The sequence below is a fragment of the Giraffa tippelskirchi genome, chromosome 6, assembly GCF_054371585.1.
Source record: "Giraffa tippelskirchi isolate mGirTip1 chromosome 6, T2T-mGirTip1v1.2.pri, whole genome shotgun sequence".
NCBI lineage: Eukaryota > Metazoa > Chordata > Mammalia > Artiodactyla > Giraffidae > Giraffa > Giraffa tippelskirchi.
The window spans coordinates 85,763,475-85,786,233 of record NC_137280.1 but is presented as its reverse complement, the minus strand read 5'-3'; the positions used below and the strand labels follow the sequence as shown (position 1 = coordinate 85,786,233).

Genomic DNA, 22,759 nt, shown 5'->3' with positions numbered 1-22,759 from the left:
GAGGAAAACATAGGCAAAACACTCTCCGACATAAATCACAGCAGGATCCTCCATGACCCACCTCTCAGAATATTGGAAATAAAAGCAAAAATAAACAAATGAGACCTAATTAAAATTAAAAGCTTTTTGCACAACAAAGGAAACTATAAGCAAGGTGAAAAGACAGCCTTCAGAATGGGAGAAAATAATAGCAAACGAAGCAACAGACAAACAATTAATCTCAAAAATATACAAGCAACTTCTGCAGCTAAATTCCAGAAAAATAAACTACCCAATCAAAAAATGGGCCAAAGAACTAAACAGACATTTCTCCAAAGAAGACATACAGATGGCTAACAAACACATGAAAAGATGCTCAACATCACGCATTATTAGAGAAATGCAAATCAAAACCACAATGAGGTACCACTTCACACCAGTCAGAATGGCTGCTATCCAAAAGTTGACAAGCAATAAATGCTAGAGAGGGTGTGGAGAAAAGGGAACCCTCTTACACTGTTGGTGGGAATGCAAACTAGTACAGCCACTATGGAGAACAGTGTGGAGATTCCTTAAAAAACTGGGAATAGAACTGCCATATGACCCAGCAATCCCACTGCTGGGCATACACACCGAGGAAACCAGACTTGAAAGAGACGCGTGTACCCCAATGTTCATTGCAGCACTGTTTACAATAGCCAGGACATGGAAGCAACCTAGATGTCCATCAGCAGATGAACGGATAAGGAAGCTGTGGTACATATACACAATGGAATATTACTCAGCCATTAAAAAAATACATTTGAATCAGTTCTATTGAGATGGATGAAACTGGAGCCCATTATACCGAGTGAAGTAAGCCAGAAAGAAAAACACCAATACAGTATACTAATGCAAATATATGGAATTTGAAAGATGGTAACAATAACCCTATATGCGAGACAGAATAAGAGACACAGATGCATAGAACAGTCTTATGGACTCTGAGGGAGAAGGTGAGGGTGGGACGTTCTGAGAGAATAGCATTGAAACACGTATATTATCATACGTGAAACAGAACACCATTGCAGGTTCAATGCATGAGACAAATGGTCAGGGCTGGGGCGATGGGATGACCCAGAGGGATGGGATGGGGAGGGAGGTGGGAGGGGGGCTCAGGATGGGGAACACATGTAAACCCATGGCTGATTCATGTCAATATATGGCAAAAACCACTACAATATTGTAAAGTAATTAGCCCCCAACTAAAATAAATAAATTTATTATAAAAAAAAAGAGTCTTCTCCAACACTACAGTTCAAAAGCATCAATTCTTAGACGCTCAGCTTTCTTTATAGTCCAACTCTCACATCCATACATACTGGAAAAACCATAGCTTTGACTAGACAGACCTTTGTTGGTAAAGTAATGTCTCTGCTTTTTAATTTGCTGTCTAGGTTGATTACAGCTTTCCTTCAAAGGAGCAAGCACCTTTTAATTTTATGGCTGCAGTCACCATTTGCAGTGATTTTAGAGCCCAAGAAAATAAAATCTCTCACTGTTTCCATTGTTTCCCCATCAATTTGTCATGACCTGATGGGACTGGATGCCATGATCTTAGTTTTCTGAAAGTTGAGTTTTAAGCCAACTTTTTCACTCTTTTCTTTCACTTTCATCAAGAGATTCTTTAGTTCTTCTTCGCTTTCTGCCATATAGTTACGTTTTATGACATCACTGGGAGACCTATGTGAATATCACAGTCTCTGGTTTGGACTACCAGGACTATGGGAATAGGGTAGAATTTGATTGGGAGAAGAGGTAATTTTTGGCCAATTTGGCCAGAAGACATATGTTACACAAGGAAAACGACTCTCCAAGACCCAGCTCCAAATGACTCTTATTCTAAAAAGCCATCCATCTGTCCTCTCCTGTAGACACAGTCCTGCAATCTCACTCTTGGCTCCTCCAGCTTCTGCCTTCCCTCTGACCCTACCTTGACCCCAGTGGATTGAGGACATCTGTCTCCAGCCCTGTCTCCCCCCGAGAATGGGAGCTCCTCAGCCCTCAGCAGGGTCTCATGCCTCTGTGGGTAGAGGAGAGACTCATGACCTTTGTGAATGTGGATAATGAGAGGAAGGAGTAGATGCTACAAGCTCTCAAAGGCCCCTTGAAGTCCCTCTTTGACTCCGCAAACCCTGAGGACAAAGCTTCTAGGTTGGCTTCCTGGGGGAGCAGCCTGCTGGAAACCCACAGCTGGGATAAAACACACAGGATCACTTCCAGGAGCCCGAGGTGCAACTCCACCCTTGCTTGTGGGCACCACTGAGAGCCTCAGGCAGGAGAGCATCTTCTGCCCTTCCCTGCTGGCTGCTTCATGGAAGAGGCAGGCCAGGCTGAGGGCAATCAGAAAGGAAAGAGTAGGAAAGCAGAATCAGACAGTTGTGGGTAGCTCTGGCCAGCCTGGGGATGAAGTCAGGGCTGGGGAGAAGGTCCAAAAGAGAGGATTCATTCCCAAGAGGCTGCTGGGGCTCTTCTCTGTTTACCCATTCTGAATCGTTGGTTCTCACCCAGCCTAGGTTCACTTTGCTGCTCCTAGGTCAGCTATTCTTAACTTGGGATGGTTCTGTCCTACAGTCGACATTGGACATGTTCAGAGATAGCTTGGTTGTCATGATCTTGGGAGGGAGAGATGCTACAGACACCTGGTGTCTTGATGCCTGGGATGCTGTTACATACTGAGCAAATGTAATAGTCTGGCACTCCTGTTCCAACTGATAAACCATTATGGATCAATTACTATTAACTGAAGTTCATAGTTTACCTTAGAAGTCTCTCTTTGTGTTATAACTTCTATGAATTTTAACAAATTTATTATGATATGGTATGAATTTGCTGGTGTACAGAGCATGTTTACTCTTATTCTTCATTTCACCATTCTACATTCCAACCAGCAGTGCAGGAGGATTCCCCTCTCCCCATTGCCCAATCACCATGGCATTTTCCAATTTGGGAAACTGAATATGTACATGTGAATATGTACTCAGTGAAATCCCACTGCTTTCATTCATTCCCCCCAATCCTTTCTTTGAGCATCTTTTCATTTGCCTGAGTAACTCCTGTGATTTCTCTTTTCATATCCTTTGCTCATACCTATATCGAGGTACCTACTTCTTTATTCTTCTTGCGAGTGTTACCTGTTTTAGACAATGCAGATGGTCTTGTACGAATTTCCCATCTGCCTGTTAACTTTATTCAGAATATCTTTTGCGGAACCAAAATTCAAAACGCTAATGTTTTCATGTCACCTTTAGGTCTGTGCTTTAGAAGTTTTGTTTAGGAGGTCCTTCTCCACTCACAGCTTGATCAACAAAGTAATTCTCATACACTTTCTCCCATTAACTTTACGGTTTATATTTCATGTATATGTCTTGAATCCATCTGGATTCCACCTTGTATGTGGTCTTGGGTAGAAATTCAGATGAAGTTTGCTTCATAAAAGAACCAGTCTTCCCACTAGACACGAGTAAACAATGCATCTTTTTCTTTATATGTACTGCCACATATATCATATATTAGATTTTTTATAATGCTGGGGTATTTTCTGAGATATCCATTCAATTTACCAGTGTCTTTTTCTGTTCTTGGTTCACAATGCTAAAAATTGCTGTGACTCTATAATGTGTCACAATATCTGGGAAGACATACAATATTTCTCCTGTTTGCTTCAATTTATAAGATGTATAGTTTCACTCTGACTTTATTTTTAGAAGAAGGTTAATATAATTATTAAACTTATAATCCATTAATTGAATAGTTAATGCAATTGTGCTGACAGGATAATTTAGGGAAGAAGAGATATTATTACCATATTAGGTCATCCCATTCAAGAGTATGTACTATTTTACATGTATTCCAGTCATCCTCTATGTGTTTGTTATAGACTGAAATATTTGTCTCAGGAAGTATTGCATGTCTTTGGTTAAATCTTAGATATTTTGTACAAGAGCTTTTCAAAATGTCATATTAGGACCCATAGGGTTCCAGGGACCACTTCTCGAGGGACACCAGGTCCTTATTTTCCCCGCTCATGTCAGGATGTATATTTGTCATATGCTTCATTGCCACAGATTAAGTTAAGCATCAAACACCAGAATCTAGTTGTCTTGCAGTAGGCCAGAAATCGAACATATTTGAGAAAATCTGAAACCAGACCACTATTCTCACTACTTGGTTTTTGAAAATGCAGTTGCTTTCCTAAAAGTGTTTCTATATTAAAATGTAATGGGTTTATTATTGTTCTTTTAAATGTGTTAATACTAAATATTTTAAATCATTCTCAGATTCAATTTCTAAACTGGTGAAGATCAGTAGTTATAACTCACCCAAAGAAAAGACCTTTTGCAAACACAATAATTTTTGTTTCAAGGACCCTGAGAACAAGATGTTTAGGGTTTTTCTTTATAGTCTGTGTCACCACTGACAGTCTTATCCTCAGTTCAGTTCAGTCATTCAGTCTTTCCAACTCTTTGTGACCCCATGGACTGCAGCATGCCAGGCTTCCCTGTCCATCACCAAATCCTGGAGCTTGCTCAAACTCATGTCCATCGAGTCAGTGATGCCATTCAGCCATCTCATCCTCTGTCATCTCCTTCTCTTCCTGCCTTCAATCTTGCCCAGCATCAGGGTCTTTCCAAAGAGTCAGTTCTTCGCATCAGGTGGCCAAAGTATTGGAGTTTCAGCTTCAGCATCAGTCCTTCCAATGACTATTCAGGACTGATTTCCTCTGAATTGACTGGTTTGGTCTCCTTGCAGTCCAAGGGACTTTCAAGAGTCTTCTCCAACACCACAGTTCAAAAACATCAATTCTTTGGCACTCAGCTAATGAAAAAAACCATAGCTTTGACTAGATGAACCTTTGTTGACAAAATAATGTCTCTACTTTTTAATATGCTGTCTAGGTTTCTCATAGCTTTTCCTCCAAGGAGCAAGCATATTTTAATTTCATGGCTGCAGTCACCATCAGCAGTGATTTTGGAGCCCAAAAAATAAAGTCTCACATTGTTTCCATTGTTTCCCCATCTATTTGTCATGAAGTGATGGGACCAGATGCCATGATCTTAGTTTTTTGAATGCTGAGTTTTAAGCCAGCTTTTTCACTCTCCTCTTTCACTTTCATCAAGAGGCTCTTTAGTTCTTCTTCACTTTCTGCCATAAAGGCGGTGTCATCTGCATATCTGAGGTTATTGATATTTCTCCCAGCAATCTTGATTCAAGCTTGTGCCTCATCCAGCCTGGCATTTCACATGATGTACTCTGCATACAAGTTAAATAAGCAGGGTGACAATACACAGCCTTGACATAATCCTTTCTCAATTTGGAACTAGCCTGTTGTTCCATGTCCAGTTCTAATTGTTGCTTCTTGATCTGCATACAGATTTCTCAGAAGGCAGGTAAGGTGTTCTGTTATTCCCATCTCTTTAAGAATTTTCCACTGTTTGTTGTCATCTACACAGTCAAAGGCTTTTGGTATAATCAATAAAGCAGAAGTAGATATTTTTCTGGTATTCTCTTGCTTTTTTGATGATCCAACGAGTGTTGGCAATTTGATCTCTGGTTCCTCTGTCTTTTCTAAAACCAGCTTGAACATCTGGAAGTTCACAGTTCATGTACTGTTGAAGGCTGGCTTGGAGAATTTTAAGTATTACTTTGCTAACGTATGAGATGAGTACAATTGTGTGGTAGTTTGAACATTCTTTGGCATTGCTTTTCTTTGGGATTGCAATGAAAACTGACCTTTTCCAGTCCTGTGGCCACTGCTGAGTTTTCCAAATATGCTGGCAAATTGAGTGCAGCACTTTCACAGCCTCATCTTTTAGGACTCGAAATAACTCAATTGGAATTCCATTACGTCCACTAGCTTTGTTCATAGTGATGCTCCCTAAGGCCCACTTGATTTCACATTCCAGGGTGTCTGGCTCCAGGTGAGTGATCACATTGTGCTTATCTGGGTCATGAAGATCTTTTTTGTAGAGTTCTTCTGTGTATTCTTGCCACTTCTTCTTAATATTTTCTGCTTCTGTTAGGTCCATATCATTTCTGTCCTTTATTGAGCCCATTTTTGCATGAAATGTTCCCTTGGTTTCTTTCATTTTCTTGAAGAAATCTCTAGTCTTTCCCATTCTATTGTTTTCCTCTATTTCTTTGCATTGATCACTGAGGTAGACTTTCTTATCTCTCCTTGCTATTCTTCGGTATGCTGCATTCAAATGAGTATATCTTTCCTTTTCTCCTTTGCCTTTAGCTTCTCTTCTTTTCTCAGCTATTTGTAAGGCCTCCTCAGACAAAAATTTTGACTTTTTGCATTTTTTTTTTTCTTGGGGATGGTGTTGATCACTGCCTCCTGTACCGTGTCATGAAACCCCATCCATATTTCTTCAGGTACTCTGTCTATCAGATCTAATCCCTTGAATCTATTTGTCACTTCCACTGTATAGTTGTAACAGATTTGATTTAGATCAGATCCAAATGGTCTACTGGTTTTCCATACTTTCTTCAAGTCTGAATTTTGCAATAAGGAGTTCATGATCTGAACCACACTTAGCACCCAGTCTTGTTTTTGCTGACTTATTTTTGTTCCCGATCTTGTTTCTTCTCCAACTTTGGCTGGAAAGAATATAATCAATCTGATTTCAGTATTGACCACCTGGTGATATCCATTTGTAGAGTCATCTCTTGTATTGTTGGAAGAGGGTGTTTTCTATGACCAGTCCATTCTCTTGACAAAACTCTATTAGCCTTTGCCCTGTCTTATTCTACTTAACTTAAATTATATGTATTGAATGATAATCACTGGTGTAATACTATGAGAAATACTATGTTTCTTTGTTGTCGATCTTGCCTTCTGAAACTTTGTCCTTCTTGTGTTCTAATAAACTTCATTTTCATTTTTTCACCTTCTCTATGTGCGTAATCATGTTTCTTCCCTTCCAACCTTGCATGCCTTCTCTCTTTTCCTTTCCTTAGTGCACTGCTTATGGCTTTCAGTTCCATGTTAAAGGACAGCAGAGGCAGTAAGTAACCTTGGATTCTTGCTCCTAAAATAATGCATCTAAAGTTCCCCATTAGTAAACTATTTGCTGGTTTTGTAGCATATATCCTGCTTTAAGGTGTTTTTGCATTGAAATGCAGTTGAGTTTTACAATGTTACACAAGTTTCTGGTGTACAGCATAGTGACTCAGTAATTTTACAGATTCAGTCAGTCAGTTCAGTCGCTCAGTCGTGTCCGACTCTTTGCGACCCCATGAATCGCAGCACGCCAGGCCTCCCTGTCCATCACCAACTCCCGGAGCTTACCCAAACCCATGTCCATTGAGTCGGTGTTGCCATCCAACCATCTCATCCTCTGTCGTCCCCTACTGTTAAAAGTTATTATAGGACAATGGCTATAATTTCCTATGCTATACAATATTTCTTTGTTGCTTATCTATTTATACACAGAAGTTGGTAACTCTTAATCCCCTACCCTTAATTTTTCCCTCACCTCTTCCCTCACCCTTTCCCTCACCCCTTTGGTACTCACTAGTTTGTTTTCTGTACCTGTGAATCTGTCTCTGTTTTACATATACGTTTGTGTGTATTAGTTTTTATATTACAGTTATAAGTGATATCACACAATATTTGTGTTTCTCTTTCTTATTTCACAAAGCATAATATTGTCTGGGCCCACCCAGCTGTTGCAAGTGGCAGAATTTCATTCTTTTTATGGCTGAATAATATTCCATTACATACATTATTTATATTAATAATATTATTAATCTTCTTAAGCCATTCATCTATCTCCTGTTTGGGCACTTAGGATGCTCCAAATCATGGCTATTGTAAATTGTCCTGCTATGAACACTGAGGTGCATGTATATTTTCACATAAGTGTTTTCATTTCTTACAAATGTATAACCATGAGTGGAATTGCTAAATGATATGATAGTTCTATTTTTAGTTTTTTTTTTAGAAACCTCTATACTGTTTTTAATAGTGGCTGCACCAATTCACATTGCCACAAACAATGTACAAGTGTTCCCTTTTCTTCACATCATCTCCAACATTTGTTATTTCTAGACTTTTTTGATAGCCCTTCTGACAGATGTGAGGTGATAGCTCTTTTTATTGTTTGCATTTCTCTAATAATCAGCAAGGTTGAACATCTTTTCCTGTTCCTGTTAGCCAACTGTATGTCTTCTTTGGAAAACTGATGGCTCAGAACTTCTGCCTATTTTTTGATTAGGTTGTTTTTTGATATTGAGATGTATGATTATGTTTTGGACATTAACCCTTTTCAGTCATAGTATTTGCAAATATTTTCTTCCATTCTGTAGGCTTTTTTCTTGTTTTGTCCATGTTTCCTTTGCTGTGCAAAAGCTTTTAAAGTTAATTAGGTTCCATTTACTTATTTTTGCTTTTTCTTTTACTTTAGGAGACAAAAATATTGCTATAATTTATGTCAAAGTGTGTTCTGCCAATGTTTTCTCCCAGGAGTTTCATGGTTTCTAGTCTTACATTTAAGTCTTTAATCCATTTCAGTTTATTTTTTAATATGTGGTGAGAAAATGTTCTAATTTCATTGTTTTACATCTAGTTCAGCTTTTCCAGCAACACTTATTGAAGAGACTATCTTGTCTCCATTTATATTCTGGGCTATTTTGTCATAGATTAAATGAACATAGGTGCGTGGGTTTATTTATCATCTCTCTATTCTGTTCCATTGATTGTATGTGTCTGTTTTGTGCCAGTACCTATAGTGTATATTCTTTACCTAGCTAAGAAAATCCTTTTCCATAACATGTTTGTGACATAAATGATTGTGATTTATGATTTATATGTATATATATGTATACATATATATCATTCATTATGTTGTAGATATAAAACAATGTTTTATTTATATATACTAATACATATATTAAATACATGCCAATTTTTAAAATCATAAATATAGGACTGGAATTTTAGGAAATAGATTCCTGCCTTGATAGAAATAATTATATGATTTTTTTGCTTTAGTTTATTCACCTGATGAGTCGGATGATAGGTTTTCTGATGTTGAACCACTCTTGTCTTCTATGGGAGAAGTCAAAACACTTTATCATCATACATTATTTTTGAAAAAAGAATGGATTTGACTAGGCTATGTCTTCTTAAGAGTTTTTAAAAATCTGCATGGGTAGGTGAAATGGACCCATAATTTTCATTTCTTATTAACATTCGATCTGATTTAGAACCAAGATTGCATTAACTTAATGAAACAGGGAGAGCATATTTCATATGATTTTTCTGGCTTTTAAAAATGAGTATAAGATACTCCTCAAATGTTCCTTAAAAACTTAAGAGAGATTACCTGAAAACCCACTGGGGCCAAGGTTATTGAGGAATGACTGCATTTCATTAAATTTTTCAGTTTCCTCAAAATTGACTTGAGTCCCCAAGGTCTCTATTTTTTCTTGCACCAGATTTGGAATTTTATAGTTTTCTAAGATACATTTCCCTATATATTCTAAATTTATTTCCTTAGTGTATTATTTCAAATTTCCTAACTTGTATTTTTCTATCTTTATTAATTTAAAAATATCTATTATTTCTCTAGTTATTTTTCAATTTTAATTTTTGTGTTTTCTTATTGGCATCTTCTCCTTGTTTTAATCTTTTACAACAACCTGATTTTGATTTTATTAAGCATGACTTTCTTCTTGTAAAAATTTCTCCAAAAATATATTGAAAGCTGTGTATTTTTTCATAGTACAAATTTAGTTTAAAATTTGACATTATGTGCTTGAATTATTTAATTATAAAATTTTATAAAGTATTAAAATTTACTTTATATTTTGCTATTGTTACAAAGTATTATTTAATACTTTAGCTCCCAAACACAGTGGATCTAAGAAGCTTCTGCTCAACAATGTCTACTTTTAGTGCACTGTAATCTACGTCATATTTATACTTGAAATTCATGGAAAATGTTTTTATGTCTTAAATACAAGTTCAGTTTTTGTAAAAGTTCCCTAAACTCTTTAAAAAAATGTTTACTATCTCTTTATTGAAGAGTCTAAATATATCCAATAACTAATTTATGCTGTTCTGTGCTTAGTCACTCAGTCATGTCCAGCTCTTTGTGAACCCATGGACTGTGGCCTAACAGGTACCTCTGTCCATGGGATTCTCCAGGCAAGAATACTGGAGTGGGTTACCATGCCCTCCTCTAGGGGATCTTCTCAACCCAGGGATAGAATCCAAGGCTCACACATTGCAAGTGGATTCTTTACTAAGCCACCATTTACAAATATTATTAATTGCATTCTAATTAATAATTCATAAGTTAAATTTCTATACTTTGAGCAAGTCTAGCTGTATATTGCATCTATCTCATATCAATTTAGCTTTTCCTTTTTATATATATTCACTGAAATTATGCTGATTATTTATTACTTCCTATTTCAAAGTATACAGTTATATAGATTTAGTGATATTTATGCCAATCATTATGATGTTCTTCTATACTTAATAATTTTCTTTTTCTCTTGGAGTGTGGATGTGTGTGTGTGTCTGTGTAATTTTTAATTTCAGTCTGCATTTAAACTAAGAATGCTTCTCGTCACACACAAAATCACAAGATCACATTTAAAATTAATATTGGGTTTGCCAAAGAGTTCATTCAGGTTTTTCCATAAGATGTTACAGAAAAGCCTGAATAAACTTTTTGGCCTACTCAATAATTAAGTTAATAATGATCTCACATTATTTATACCTAATTATTCATTTATAACATATGAAAATTTCCTCTGTTGCCTTAAAATTAATTCACACTGGCTCCTCTAAACTAGTATCCAAGCTAGGACTGTATATTGCAATTGCTTGTTATGTCCCTTGAATTTTCCATATTCTTTAGTGAAAGTGATACCTACATTACAAAATCAATTGTTCTGTAGCATGTTCCACCTTTGGATTTTTCTGATTGCATCTTTGTGGTGTCATTTAGCTTGCTCCTCCATTCTTCGTACAATGATCCTTCATTCTGGCAATTAGCTTTGACCAGTGGGCACATTTGCAATTTGATTCTGGCATGCATTTAACATTAAGCCATTACTCACCAAAAGTTTCCTTTCAAACTGGCACAATATGTCCTAAGCTTGGTGTCTTTCTGATTCCTCCAGAGAAATCTGATGCTTTGAGTTGCAATTGTAAATGGAAGATAATTATTGTTTCTTTAAATTTCATTTTGTCTCTTTTCAAAATTACTGCCTCAGCTGTCACTTGCTACATTTTTTCTGGCATATATTCTTCCATCCATTTATTTTCAAACTTTCTGTTCAGCTAATTTAGAATAGTAAATATCAATATGAAACCACACAGAAAAAAAGAGTGCCATTAATACAGTATTAAAATAAATATGAATGTATTAAATTATCAATTAAAAGACAAAGAGTCTCAGAAGAAAAACATTTTACAGCCTTGAGAACCAAATAAGTGTTTTCTACAATAAGCACATTATTCAAGAGAATATGATCCTGATCATCTCTGTTTGTCTTCAATGCCTCCAAAAAATGGAAACTTTTCATTTTGTAGTCACTGCTGAAAACCCAGGAGCTAAACTATGTCTTCAGCATTTAATATACTGATCGCATTTTATTTTTATCACATTATGAAATGATAACAACTATTATGATTTTACTGATGAAAATTTTGAGACCCAGAAAAGTTAAGAAGGTAGTTAGTTATATAGTACAGAAGTCTTCAGTTATCATTTAACCTATGTTATAGCCTCTCTTTTAACCACTGTGCCTTCATTCTGTTTCTGATCTCCCCAGATGCAACATCCTCGTCTAGTCAGAACTACAGCGCAGTGTCTGAATTCATCCTCATCGGCTTCTCCAACTTCCCTCAGCATCTCCTGCCCACCTTCTTCCTACTGTACCTGCTGATGTACCTGTTCACACTCCTGGGGAACCTACTCATCATGGCCACCATCTGGAGGGAGCACAGCCTCCACACCCCCATGTACCTCTTCCTGTGTGCCCTCTCCATCTCCGAGATTCTGTTCACTGTTGCAGTCACCCCTCGAATGCTGGTAGACATGCTTTCCACCCACCACTCCATCACTTTTGTGGCCTGTGCCAGCCAAATGTTCTTCTCCTTTACGTTTGGCTTCACCCACTCCTTCCTGCTCATGATCATGGGCTATGACCGCTATGTGGCCATCTGCCACCCTCTGCGCTACAACATGCTCATGAGCACACATGACTGTGCCCGTCTTGTGTCTTGGTGCTGGGCTGGTGGCTCAGTCATGGGGATGATGGTGACACTGATAGTTTTTCATCTCACTTTCTGTAGGTCTAATAAGATTTACCATTTTGCCTGTCATGTCCTTGCCCTCTTGAAATTGGCCTGTGGGAAGGAGACTGCCTCTGTCACCATGGGTGTGATCATGGTTTGTGTCACGGCCCTGATGGGGTGCTTATTCTTCATCGTCCTCTCCTATGTCTTCATTGTGGCCGCCATCTTGAGGATCCCCTCTTCTGAGGGCCGGCAAAAGACCTTCTCCACCTGTGTCTCCCACCTCACCATAGTGGTTGTGCACTACGGTTTTGCCTCCATCATCTACCTCAAACCCAAGGGCCCTCGTTATATGGAGAGTAACACTCTGATGGCCACCACCTACACAGTCTTCACTCCCTTTCTTAGCCCCATAATTTTCAGTCTGAGGAATAAGGAATTGAAGAACGCCATACAGAGAAACTTCCACAGAAAATTCTCTTCTCTAAGCTCCTGATGACCAGTTGGGTGGTGAAGAAAAGGGCTAGGATCATAATATTTTTCTCCATAGAACTATGGTAAGGATTCAGATGTGTTGAAATATCTACACTCCATACTAGCTATTTATTTTTCCTCCATTTGCAATCCTTTTGGCACCACTCTTTCATGACACAGTGTGATAAACTCTATCCCATCATCTATGGGTTAGAACATATATCTATGGTCAAGTAGGGAACATCCCATGAATGAGTGCTGGCCCTGATGCCCATGGTCCTTTTTGAATGGATAAGCAAGAAAAGACTTCATTTTTCTTCTTACCCACCACTATAAAATAGAAAATAACAACAGAAAATAATTATAAAAACCAACAAGCATTGAAAATTTTCTCTATATCAAGCACTGTGTCCAGTGTTTTATAACTATCTTTTTAGTTATGACAAATGTAAAAAATAAAATAAAAATAAAAGAATAAATTATTTGTCTTCATGGAAATTGTTTACTAATTACAAGGCTATGAGAGAGAAGAAATAGAAGGGAAAATGAAGGAGGGAGAGAAAGTAAGAAAGAAAGAGTGATTTAGAGGAGAAAGAAGGGTGATAGAGGGAAGGAGAAAGAGAAGAGGCATCAATGCTTAGGTAAGCACATAAACTTTTTTTTAAAATAAATTTATTTATTTTAGTTGGGGGCTAATTACTTTACAATATTGTAGTGGTTTTTGACATACATTGACATGAATCAGCCGTGGGTTTACATGTGTTCCCCATCCTGAACCCCCCTCCCACCTCCCTCCCCATCCCATCCCTCTGGGTCATCCCATTGCCCCAGCCCTGACCATTTGTCTCATGCATCGAACCTGGAATGGTGTTCTGTTTCACATATGATAATATACATGTTTCAATGCTATTCTCTCAGAACGTCCCACCCTCACCTTCTCCCTCAGAGTCCATAAGACTGTTCTATGCATCTGTGTCTCTTATTCTGTCTCGCATATAGGGTTATCATTACCATCTTTCAAATTCCATATATTTGCATTAGTATACTGTATTGGTGTTTTTCTTTCTGGCTTACTTCACTCGGTATAATGGGCTCCAGTTTCATCCATCTCAATAGAACTGATTCAAATGTATTCTCTTTAATGGCTGAGTAATATTCCATTGTGTATATGTACCACAGCTTCCTTATCCATTCATCTGCTGATGGACATCTAGGTTGCTTCCATGTCCTGGCTATTGTAAACAGTGCTGCGATGAACATTGCGGTACACGTGTCTCTTTCAATTCTGGTTTCCTCGGTGTGTATGCCCAGCAGTGGAATTGCTGGGTCGTATGGCAGTTCTATTCCCAGTTTTTTAAGGAATTTCCACACTGTTCTCCATAGTGGTTATACTAGTTTGCATTCCCACCAACAGTGTAAGAGGGTTCCCTTTTCTCCACACCCTCTCTAGCATTTATGGCTTGTAGACTTTTGGATAGCAGCCATTCTGACTGGTGTGAAGTGGTACCTCATTGTGGTTTTGATTTGCATTTCTCTAATAATGAGTGATGTTGAGCATCTTTTCATGTGTTTGTTAGCCATCTGTATGTCTTCTTTGGAGAAATGTCTGTTTAGTTCTTTAAAAGTGTGTTGTTATCGCATGTCTTACAGAAATCTTTTTCCCACATTTAACTTTCAATAACACATAGATTTCTCATTACTGTGTAAAAATTGTATCTCTTTGGGGAGTATGTTTAAAGGGCAGAGGGCTATCTCAAGATGGCACAAAGAGAGATCAGAGGCTACCTACAGGTATCTTCATTATGTAGAAAGGAGATGTTGGTGGAGGTCACATAACCTGTGAATAAACAGAGTCCTATGGACCTTTATATCTGTTTGACTCCCATGCTGATTTTTGGGACTATATGATTGAGGATCCAGGAATTCACATTCCTCTGTGGAATGTAAATTGTTAACTTAAAAGATGAGGTCAAATATTTGAGTTACAAACCAAAGATGTTTTATAAGGATAAACTCACAGCCACCAGTCATCTCATTAGCATACAAAAGACACTCTTATCACAGGGTCAGAGACCAAGGACAACACCAAAACCCCAAATATTTGTGTTTTATAACATAACAAGGAGGCATATGTGACTAGGTCACCAGGACCATGGGAATAGGGTGGAATCTGATTGAGAAGAGAAGTAAGACTATCCAATTTGATCAGAGATGCTGAACACTTACAATGCCCAAGAGAAACCAGTATCCAAGATTCAGCTCCAAATTACCCTTGTGTGGGAAGCCCTCCAGCTGCCCTCTCTCCAGAGCAGAGTCACTGATTCCCACTTGGGATTTCTTCAGCTCCCGCCTTCCCTCTGACCCTTCCTTGATCCCAAGGTGATGATGGTATCTGTGTCCAACCTAGTCTCCTCAATGACTGGGAGCTTCTCAGCCCTGAATATGGGCTGAGATTTCTCTGAGTACAGAAAGCAGGGAGTCTTTTTGTGTGTGGATATTTGGAGGAAATTTAGAGGCAGCAGTCTCTGAAGAGCCCTTGTGGCCCCTCCCAGCCTCTCCAGGCCCTGAAGACAGATCTTCTAGGCTGGGATCCTGAAGACACCCTAGGGAGCAGCCAGTAGGAAAGGCTACAGCAGAAATAAACTGACAAGATCTGTTCTAGGGGGTCTGATCCCACCCTGGCCTATGGGTATCACTGATAGCATCAAGCTGCAGAAATTCTTCTGCCCTTCCCTCCTGGCCACCTCATGGAAAAGCCAATACTTTGGCCACCTCACGCGAAGAGTTGACTCATTGGAAAAGACCCTAATGCTGGGTAGGATTGGGGGCGGGAGGAGAAGGGGACGACAGAGGATGAGATGGTTGGATGGCATCACTGACTCGATGGACATGGGTTTGAGTAGACTCCTGGAGTTGGTGATGTACAGAGAGGCCTGGTGTGCTGCAATTCATGAGGTCACAAAGAGTCGGACAAGACTGAGTGACTGAACTTAACTGAACTGAGGGGGACCTGGAGGGAATGGTAGGAAGGAAGAACCCTACAGCTGTGGGAAGCACTGTCCAGCCTGGGGATGGAGGTCAGTCCTGGAGAGAAGGGTCGTTAGGGAAGAGCTCCATCTTGGGAGGCTGCCTGAGGTCTTCTCAGGTTGTCCATCTGAGTCTTTAGCTCTCACCCAATGTAGGTGCCCTTTGCAGTTCGTGGGTCAGTGGTTCTCAGACCCAAGTCTTTGGAGTATTTACATTTCTGGTTAACTCCAGCTGTTTTGTAACAGAGGTATTCCAAGTGTGATGTGGAGACTTCTGGGGGTCCCTGACAACTTTTCTGCGGGTCTGTGAGTTCCTTATTCTACCAATGAGAATGTTTTTCATCATCTACTTCAACTAAAACAACATGTTTTAAGCTGAATGAAGAAGCAGACACTGCCATCAAATTGTCTCCTACAAGGCAGATATTAGGTATATTCGAAAAAATGTGCAACAAAGCCACTCTTCTCACTCTAAGTTTTTTTGAAAATGTTACTTGACTAAAAAGTGTTACTTAAATTAGCATGTGCTAGGTTTATTAGTGTTCTTTTAAATGTACTAATAATTAAATATTTTTTAATTCTTGGTTTTCATTTCTAATATAGTAAAAATTTATAGTCATAACCCACTCAAACAAGAACCCTTTAGGGGCCTCAGTAATTTTTTAGTGTAAAGATATCCTGAGACCAAAATGCTTGAGAGTGGTTTCTGTATAGCTTGTGTTGCTATTGGGAGTTTTATCTTAATTTTAACTTAAACTGTATACTTTGAATGATTATTAGATGTAATATTATGAGAAAGATCATAAATCTTTGAAAGTTGATCTTTCTTTATGTAGCCTTGTGATCTCTTATTGTTCTAACATGTTACATCTTTATTCTTTTATCTTTTCTAGATAGATGCTCAGGTCTTCCCTTCCAATCCTTATCTTTTTTTCCAGTCCTTATCTTTTTTCCCTTGTAGCACCACTCATGACTTTCAGTTCCATGTTAAAGAACAGCAGAGACAGTAAGTATGCTTGGCTTATTCTTGATCCTAAAATAATGCATCTAGTTTCACCATTAGTATACTACTTGCTGGCTTTATGGTGTATTTTCTTTTCTTAAACTTATTTATTGGAATTCAGTTGCTTTACTATGTTATTATAGCTTCTGCTGTACAGCAAAGTGAATCAGCTATATGTATACATATGAAAAAGTGAAAGTGTTAGTTGCTTGGTCATGTCCAACTCTTTGTGAGCCCATGGACAATAGCCTGCCAGGCTCCTCTGTCCATGGGTTCTCCAAGCAAGAATACTGGAGTGGTTGGCCATTCTCTTCTCCAAGGGATCTTCTTGACCCAGGTATTGAAACTGGGTCTCTTGCATTGCAGGTGGATTCTTTACCATCTCAGCCATCAAGAACATCCCTGTATGCACATATCCTCTCTTTTTTGGACTTTATACTATATATTCTTAATCTAGCTATGAAAGGCACCTTCCCACATGGTCAAAAGAGTTTTTTTAAAAATTGTGAATAAAACTTGAATATTAGAACTTTATTCCTGCCTTATTTGGAATAGTAATAAATAAATGATTTTTTCTTTTATAGCTTATTCATGTAGTGAATCACATGATAGATTTTCTGATGCTGAACCATCCTTGTCATTAATAGGATAAATGAAAGCTACATGATCATAATATATTATTTTTAGTACCATGATATTTTACTGGGTTATATCCTACTCTGAATTTTTAAATCTGCATGAGTAGATAAAATGAGCTTATAATTATCTTCTCTTACAAATATTCTTACCGGGTTTTAGAATCAAGATTGCATTAACCTGATGCAATGAGCTGGGCAATTTCATGTATTTTTCTGTTTGTTGAAGAACATGCATAAGATACTCACCCACTGTTCCTTTAAAGTTTAGAGAGCTTACTTGCAAACCCAATTGGGGAAATGATTTTAGAGAGGAAAGCTTTTTAACTAACTAAAACTTTTGAATTTTTAAAAATATTTATGTATTTGGGACCCCTAATTTTTCTTGTTCCAGTTTTGGAATTTTACATTCTTTTAAAAGTTCATTCATTTCATCTAGAGTTTCGTATTTGTTGACATACTGTTTTACTATTTTTATTAATTTCCAATACTCATTATATTTATATTGACTTCCCAATTTTAATTTCATGTTTTGTTGTTGGTATCTTCTCTTTCTGTATCTCTATCTTATTAATCTTTTCCAATAACCTAATTTGACTTTATTTAAGCACAATTTTTTCCTTGATAAAATTTCTTAATAAAATACCTAAATTTGTATATTCAACTCCAATATTATTTTAGCCTAAAATTTTGACATTTGATGTTTAAACTATTCAATTAGATATATTTCTGGATTTATTTTATGATTTACTTTTGAAAGAAAAGATTATAATGAGAACCCAGTGGCCAAACTATGTCTTAAGCATTTGATACACGTAAGCATTTAATCTCAGTTTATCTTTATCACAAGACTGAACAGTAAGAAGTATTATGATTTAACCCATTTTACTGATGAAGATGGTGAGACTCAGATAAATTAAGGACATTTTAAAGTAGTATACAGCTCTTAAATTTCCATGATCTACAACAGAGCCTATACTTTAGCCATTGTTGATTCTGTTTCTGATCTCACCAGGTGCAGCATCTTTGTCTGGTCAGAACTACAGCACAGTGTCTGAGTTCATCCTCACTGGCTTTTCCAACTTCCCTCAGCAGCTCCTGCCCGCCTTCTTCCTGCTCTACCTGCTGATGTACCTGTTCACGCTGCTGGGAAACCTGCTCATCATGGCCACCATCTGGAGGGAGCACAGCCTCCACACCCCCATGTACCTCTTCCTGTGTGCCCTCTCCATCTCCGAGATCCTGTTCACTGTTGCAGTCACCCCTCGAATGCTGGTAGACATGCTTTCCACCCACCGCTCCATCTCCTTCATGGCCTGTGCCAGCCAGATGTTCTTCTCCTTTACGTTTGGCTTCACCCACTCCTTCCTGCTCATGATCATGGGCTATGACCGCTATGTAGCCATCTGCCACCCTCTGCGCTACAATGTGCTCATGAGCCCCCATGACTGTGCCCGTCTTGTGTCTTGGTGCTGGGCTGGTGGCTCAGTCATGGGACTGATACTGACATTGATAGTTTTTCACCTCACCTTTTGCGGGTCTAATGAGATTCACCATTTTGGCTGTCACGTGTTTGCCCTCTTGAAGTTGGCCTGTGGGAAGGAGACAGCCTCTGTCACCATGGGTGTGATTCTGGTCTGTGTCACAGCCTTGCTGGGGTGCTTATTTCTCATCGTCCTCTCCTATGTCTTCATCGTGGCTGCCATCTTGAGGATCCCCTCCACTGAGGGCCGGCACAAGACCTTCTCCACCTGTGTCTCCCACCTCACCATAGTGGTCGTGCACTACGGTTTTGCCTCCATCATCTATCTGAAGCCCAAGGGCCCCCATTCTGTGGATAGTAACACACTCATGGCCACCACCTACACAGTCTTCACCCCCTTTCTTAGCCCCATCATATTCAGTCTGAGGAATAAGGAGCTGAAGATCGCCATTCAGAGAAGCTTCCACAGAAAATTCTCTTCTCTAGGCTCCTGATGACCGGTTGGGTGGTGGAGAAATATGAACAAAAGGGCTGGTATAATAATGTCTGTCTCCTTAGAACTGTTGTAAGGGTTTAGGTTTGTGAATATATCCACACTTTATAGAGTTTGATACATACTGGCTATTTGTTTCTCTTCAATTTTTTTGTCTCCTTCTTGCATAGACTTGAGCCATCATGATCTCTTTTTTATACCTCATGTGATAAAATCTGTTTCATCATGTATACCTTAGAATTGTAATCTGTCTATAAGCAGATGGGGAGCATCAGATGGATGTGTGGGCACTGATACAGGCAGATTGTCTTGGACAGGCAAGCCAGAGAAGATTTTCACATAAAATAAAAATAAAAAGATTAATGTGAAGCTGATAATATTGGGTCAGCCAAAATGGTTGTAAGATGTTACAGAAAACCGGAAGGAGCATTTTGGCCAGCCCAGTAAGTACCACCCAAACACTAAGCAGTTTTATGTATGAAACACTGTGTCCAATGTCTTTTTTTTAAGTTTTTTTTTTTTTGGAAGTGGACCATTTTAAGTCTTTATTCAATTTGTTACAATATTGCTTCTATTTTATGATTTGCTTCTATGGCTGCAAGCAGTGTGGGATCTTAGCCCCCTGACCAGGGTTGAAACCCATAGCCCCTGCACTGGAAAGGCAAAGTCTTAACCAGTAGGCCACCAGGGAAAGTGTATTAGTCACTCAGTCATATCCAAATCTTTATGACCCCATGGACTGTAGCCCTCAGGCTCCTCTGTCCATGGGATTCTCTAGGCAAGAATACTGGAGTGGGTTGCCATTTCCTTCTTCAGGAGATCTTCCTGACCCAGGGATGGAACCCTGGTCTCCTGAATGGCAGGCAGATTCTTTCCCATCTGACACACCAGAGAAGTCCCCTCCAATGTCTTTTAATTATCATCATCTTAGTTACAACACATGTAAAACAAGAAAACTATTTGTTTCCAAGATAATGGTTTGCTATTTACATTTCCATACTATCTCTGGAATGGATAAACCCAACAGAGGTTTTCTGTATTGAGCTGAGCTGAGTGAAGTAGGTCAGAATGCAGGTGGAAAGAAAAAGAGAATGAACTAGTGAATGGGAATCTTTTAAATCCATCTGTAAAATGAATTGGATAAATAGGAAATGGGGGACTTCCCTGGTGGTCCAGTGGTTAAGAATCCTCCTGCCAACACAGGAGACATGGGTTTCATCCCCGGTCTAGAAAGACTGCACATGACATGAGGCAACTAAGCCCATGCGCCACAGTTACTGAGCCTGCGATCTAGTAATGTGGGCCACAACTACCGAAGCCCACGCACCTAGAGCCTGTGCTCCATGACAAGAGAAGCCACCTCAATGAGAAGCCCAGGCACCACAATAAAGAGTAGCCCCCACTCACCGCAACTAGAGAAAGTCTGCAAGCAGCCATGAAGACCCAGTGCCAGCCATAAATAAATTTTTTTTTTTTGAAAATAGGAAATGGGGTCAAATCTGGGAGAGATAGAATGAAACTGTTGGTAACAGGTCTAATTGTATATGAGGAAGAAGAAAGAGAGGAAATGTAAGGGAGGTAGAAAGGGAACTAGAGAGGAAGAGAGAATGAAATAGGAGAGAAATAGAGTGAATGAGAGGAGGGAGAGAGAGAGGAAGGGGAAAGAGAAAAGAACAGAAGGGTCAGTTCTTAAGTGTGTTAAACCTTCAAGTTCTTAAGGCTCAGTTCTTAAGGTGTGTTAAAAGGATGTTTCTAGCTGACATATTATGAAAATTCTTTTTCCCCTTTCCTGCACATACATTAAGTAAAATATTAATTTCTCATGAAATATTCGTTTCTCTTTGGGGTGTATGTTCAAGGGTGAAGTGCTATCTCAAAAAGGCACAGAGGTCAGAGGCTACTTTTGGGTGCTCCCATTATGCAGATGAGAAATGTGGGTGGAGGTCACACAACTGGTGAATAAAAGACTTATGGGGGGGACCTCACTGGTAGTCCAGTAGTAAATAGTCCTCCTTCCAATGCAGGGACGTGGGTTCAACTAAGATCCCACATGGCTTGCGGCAACTAGGCCCATGCACCACAGCTAGGGAGCCTGCATGCTGCAATGAAGGCCAAACACAGCCAAAATAAAGACAGGGGGCAGGGCAAGGGGCAGACTCATGGGGAAGTTTAGATCTATCTGATTCCCGTGCTGATGTTTGAGAATGATATGACTGATGATCCGGGAAGGGCATCTTCCATGGGATGTAAAGTTTTAACTTGGGGTGAGACCAGACCTCAAGTTGGAGGCAGAAGAGATTTTAAAACAAGGATCTTAAGAATATCTATCACATATGAGTGCTTGCAGTTTGTCATACATTGTGGTAGGATTTCATATATGTTAGCTCCTCAAAATCACAAAATAAATCCATATATATCTGTATTTATGGGCTTCCCTGATGGCTCAGGAGGTAAAGAATCTGTCTGCAATGCAGGAGATGCAGGTTCGATCCCTGGGTCAGGAAGATCCCCTGGAGGAGGAAATGGCAACCCACTCTAATACTTTTACCTGAAAAATAAATCCCACAGACAGAGGATCCTGGCAAGCTACTCTGTGAGGTTGCAAAGAATTGAACACGACTGAGCGACTGACACACACATGCATATGTTACACCCACATCTATTATTACCCATATTTTTGAGTGGAGGAAAATGAGAATCTTAAAGATTGAGCTATTTGTTCAAGCTACGGGCTTTCCAGGTGGCTCAGTAAAGAATCCTCCTGCAATATAGGAGACCTGGGTTGTTCGATCCATGAGTTGAGAAGATCCCCTGGAGAAGGAAATGGTAACCCATTCCTATACTCTTGCATGGGAAATCCCATGGGCAGAGGAGCCTGGTGGGCTACAGTCCATGGGGTCACAAAGAGTTGGACACCACTTTTAGCAACTAAACAACAACAACAGCATAGAGTTGAGCCTGCAAAAAGTGAGTGACCTCTATCCAGCCATCTTATAAGCAAGAGGGAGCTCCTACTTGGCTCTCGATCAGCTGCTTGCCCCTTAAGTGGAAAAAATAGAATTCATGAAGTTGGAGCTGGGGCTCAGAGGCATTCATTTCTTAGGGTTATGAGGAAGGGAGGCCAGTCTGTTCCAGGAAGGGATGAAAACCTAAATTGGAAGGAAGAGACCAATTTTAGCAGACATCAATGAAATGAGGCCAAAGCTTAAAATATGCTGCTCACAGGCAGTTAGGAAGAAACACCCGATATGAGGGGCTTGGGGAGACATGTCTTAAGTTTAATGAAACAGACTATATGCTTTTTGTGTTTGGTTTTGTTAGCAGGTGTATGAATACAAAAAGAGTGTCGGGTTTAAACACGAAGT

General features: G+C 39.1%; 2 protein-coding genes across 10 annotated transcripts; both read left to right on the top strand.

Annotated features, from left to right (window-relative positions):
• Window positions 1-1,736: 1,736 nt before the first annotated feature.
• On the top strand, window positions 1,737-13,246 carry LOC145509404 (olfactory receptor 10H4-like). Its single transcript, XM_081498042.1, has 2 exons — window positions 1,737-2,250; window positions 11,815-13,246. Exon 2 carries the CDS (start codon window positions 11,928-11,930, stop codon window positions 12,774-12,776), a length of 849 nt encoding a protein of 282 aa, XP_081354168.1. The 5' UTR covers window positions 1,737-2,250; window positions 11,815-11,927; the 3' UTR covers window positions 12,777-13,246.
• A 2,511-nt stretch (window positions 13,247-15,757) lies between these two features.
• On the top strand, window positions 15,758-19,504 carry LOC145508951 (olfactory receptor 10H3-like). Of its 9 annotated transcripts, none has more exons than XM_081496735.1 (4): window positions 15,758-15,831; window positions 16,027-16,210; window positions 16,742-16,786; window positions 18,434-19,504. In XM_081496735.1, exons 3-4 carry the CDS (start codon window positions 16,750-16,752, stop codon window positions 19,393-19,395), a joined length of 999 nt encoding a protein of 332 aa, XP_081352861.1. In that variant the 5' UTR covers window positions 15,758-15,831; window positions 16,027-16,210; window positions 16,742-16,749; the 3' UTR covers window positions 19,396-19,504. The 9 variants fall into 9 exon arrangements, with proteins under 9 accessions (XP_081352861.1, XP_081352863.1, XP_081352859.1 ...); XM_081496737.1 differs by having other exon boundaries at window positions 16,719-16,786; XM_081496733.1 differs by having other exon boundaries at window positions 16,674-16,786.
• The last annotated feature ends 3,255 nt before the right edge of the window (window positions 19,505-22,759 follow it).

What these genes read in the sequence shown, in the direction of transcription:
- LOC145509404 (XM_081498042.1), top strand. Translation starts at nt 11,928, where the DNA reads ATGTACCTGTTCACACTCCTGGGGAACCTACTCATCATGGCCACCATC.
- LOC145508951 (XM_081496733.1), top strand. Translation starts at nt 16,678, where the DNA reads ATGCTCAGGTCTTCCCTTCCAATCCTTATCTTTTTTTCCAGTCCTTAT. An exon ending in GTTAAAGAACAGCAGAGACA is followed by an intron (nt 16,787 to 18,433) that starts GTAAGTATGCTT and finishes TGATCTCACCAG; the next exon opens with GTGCAGCATCTTTGTCTGGT.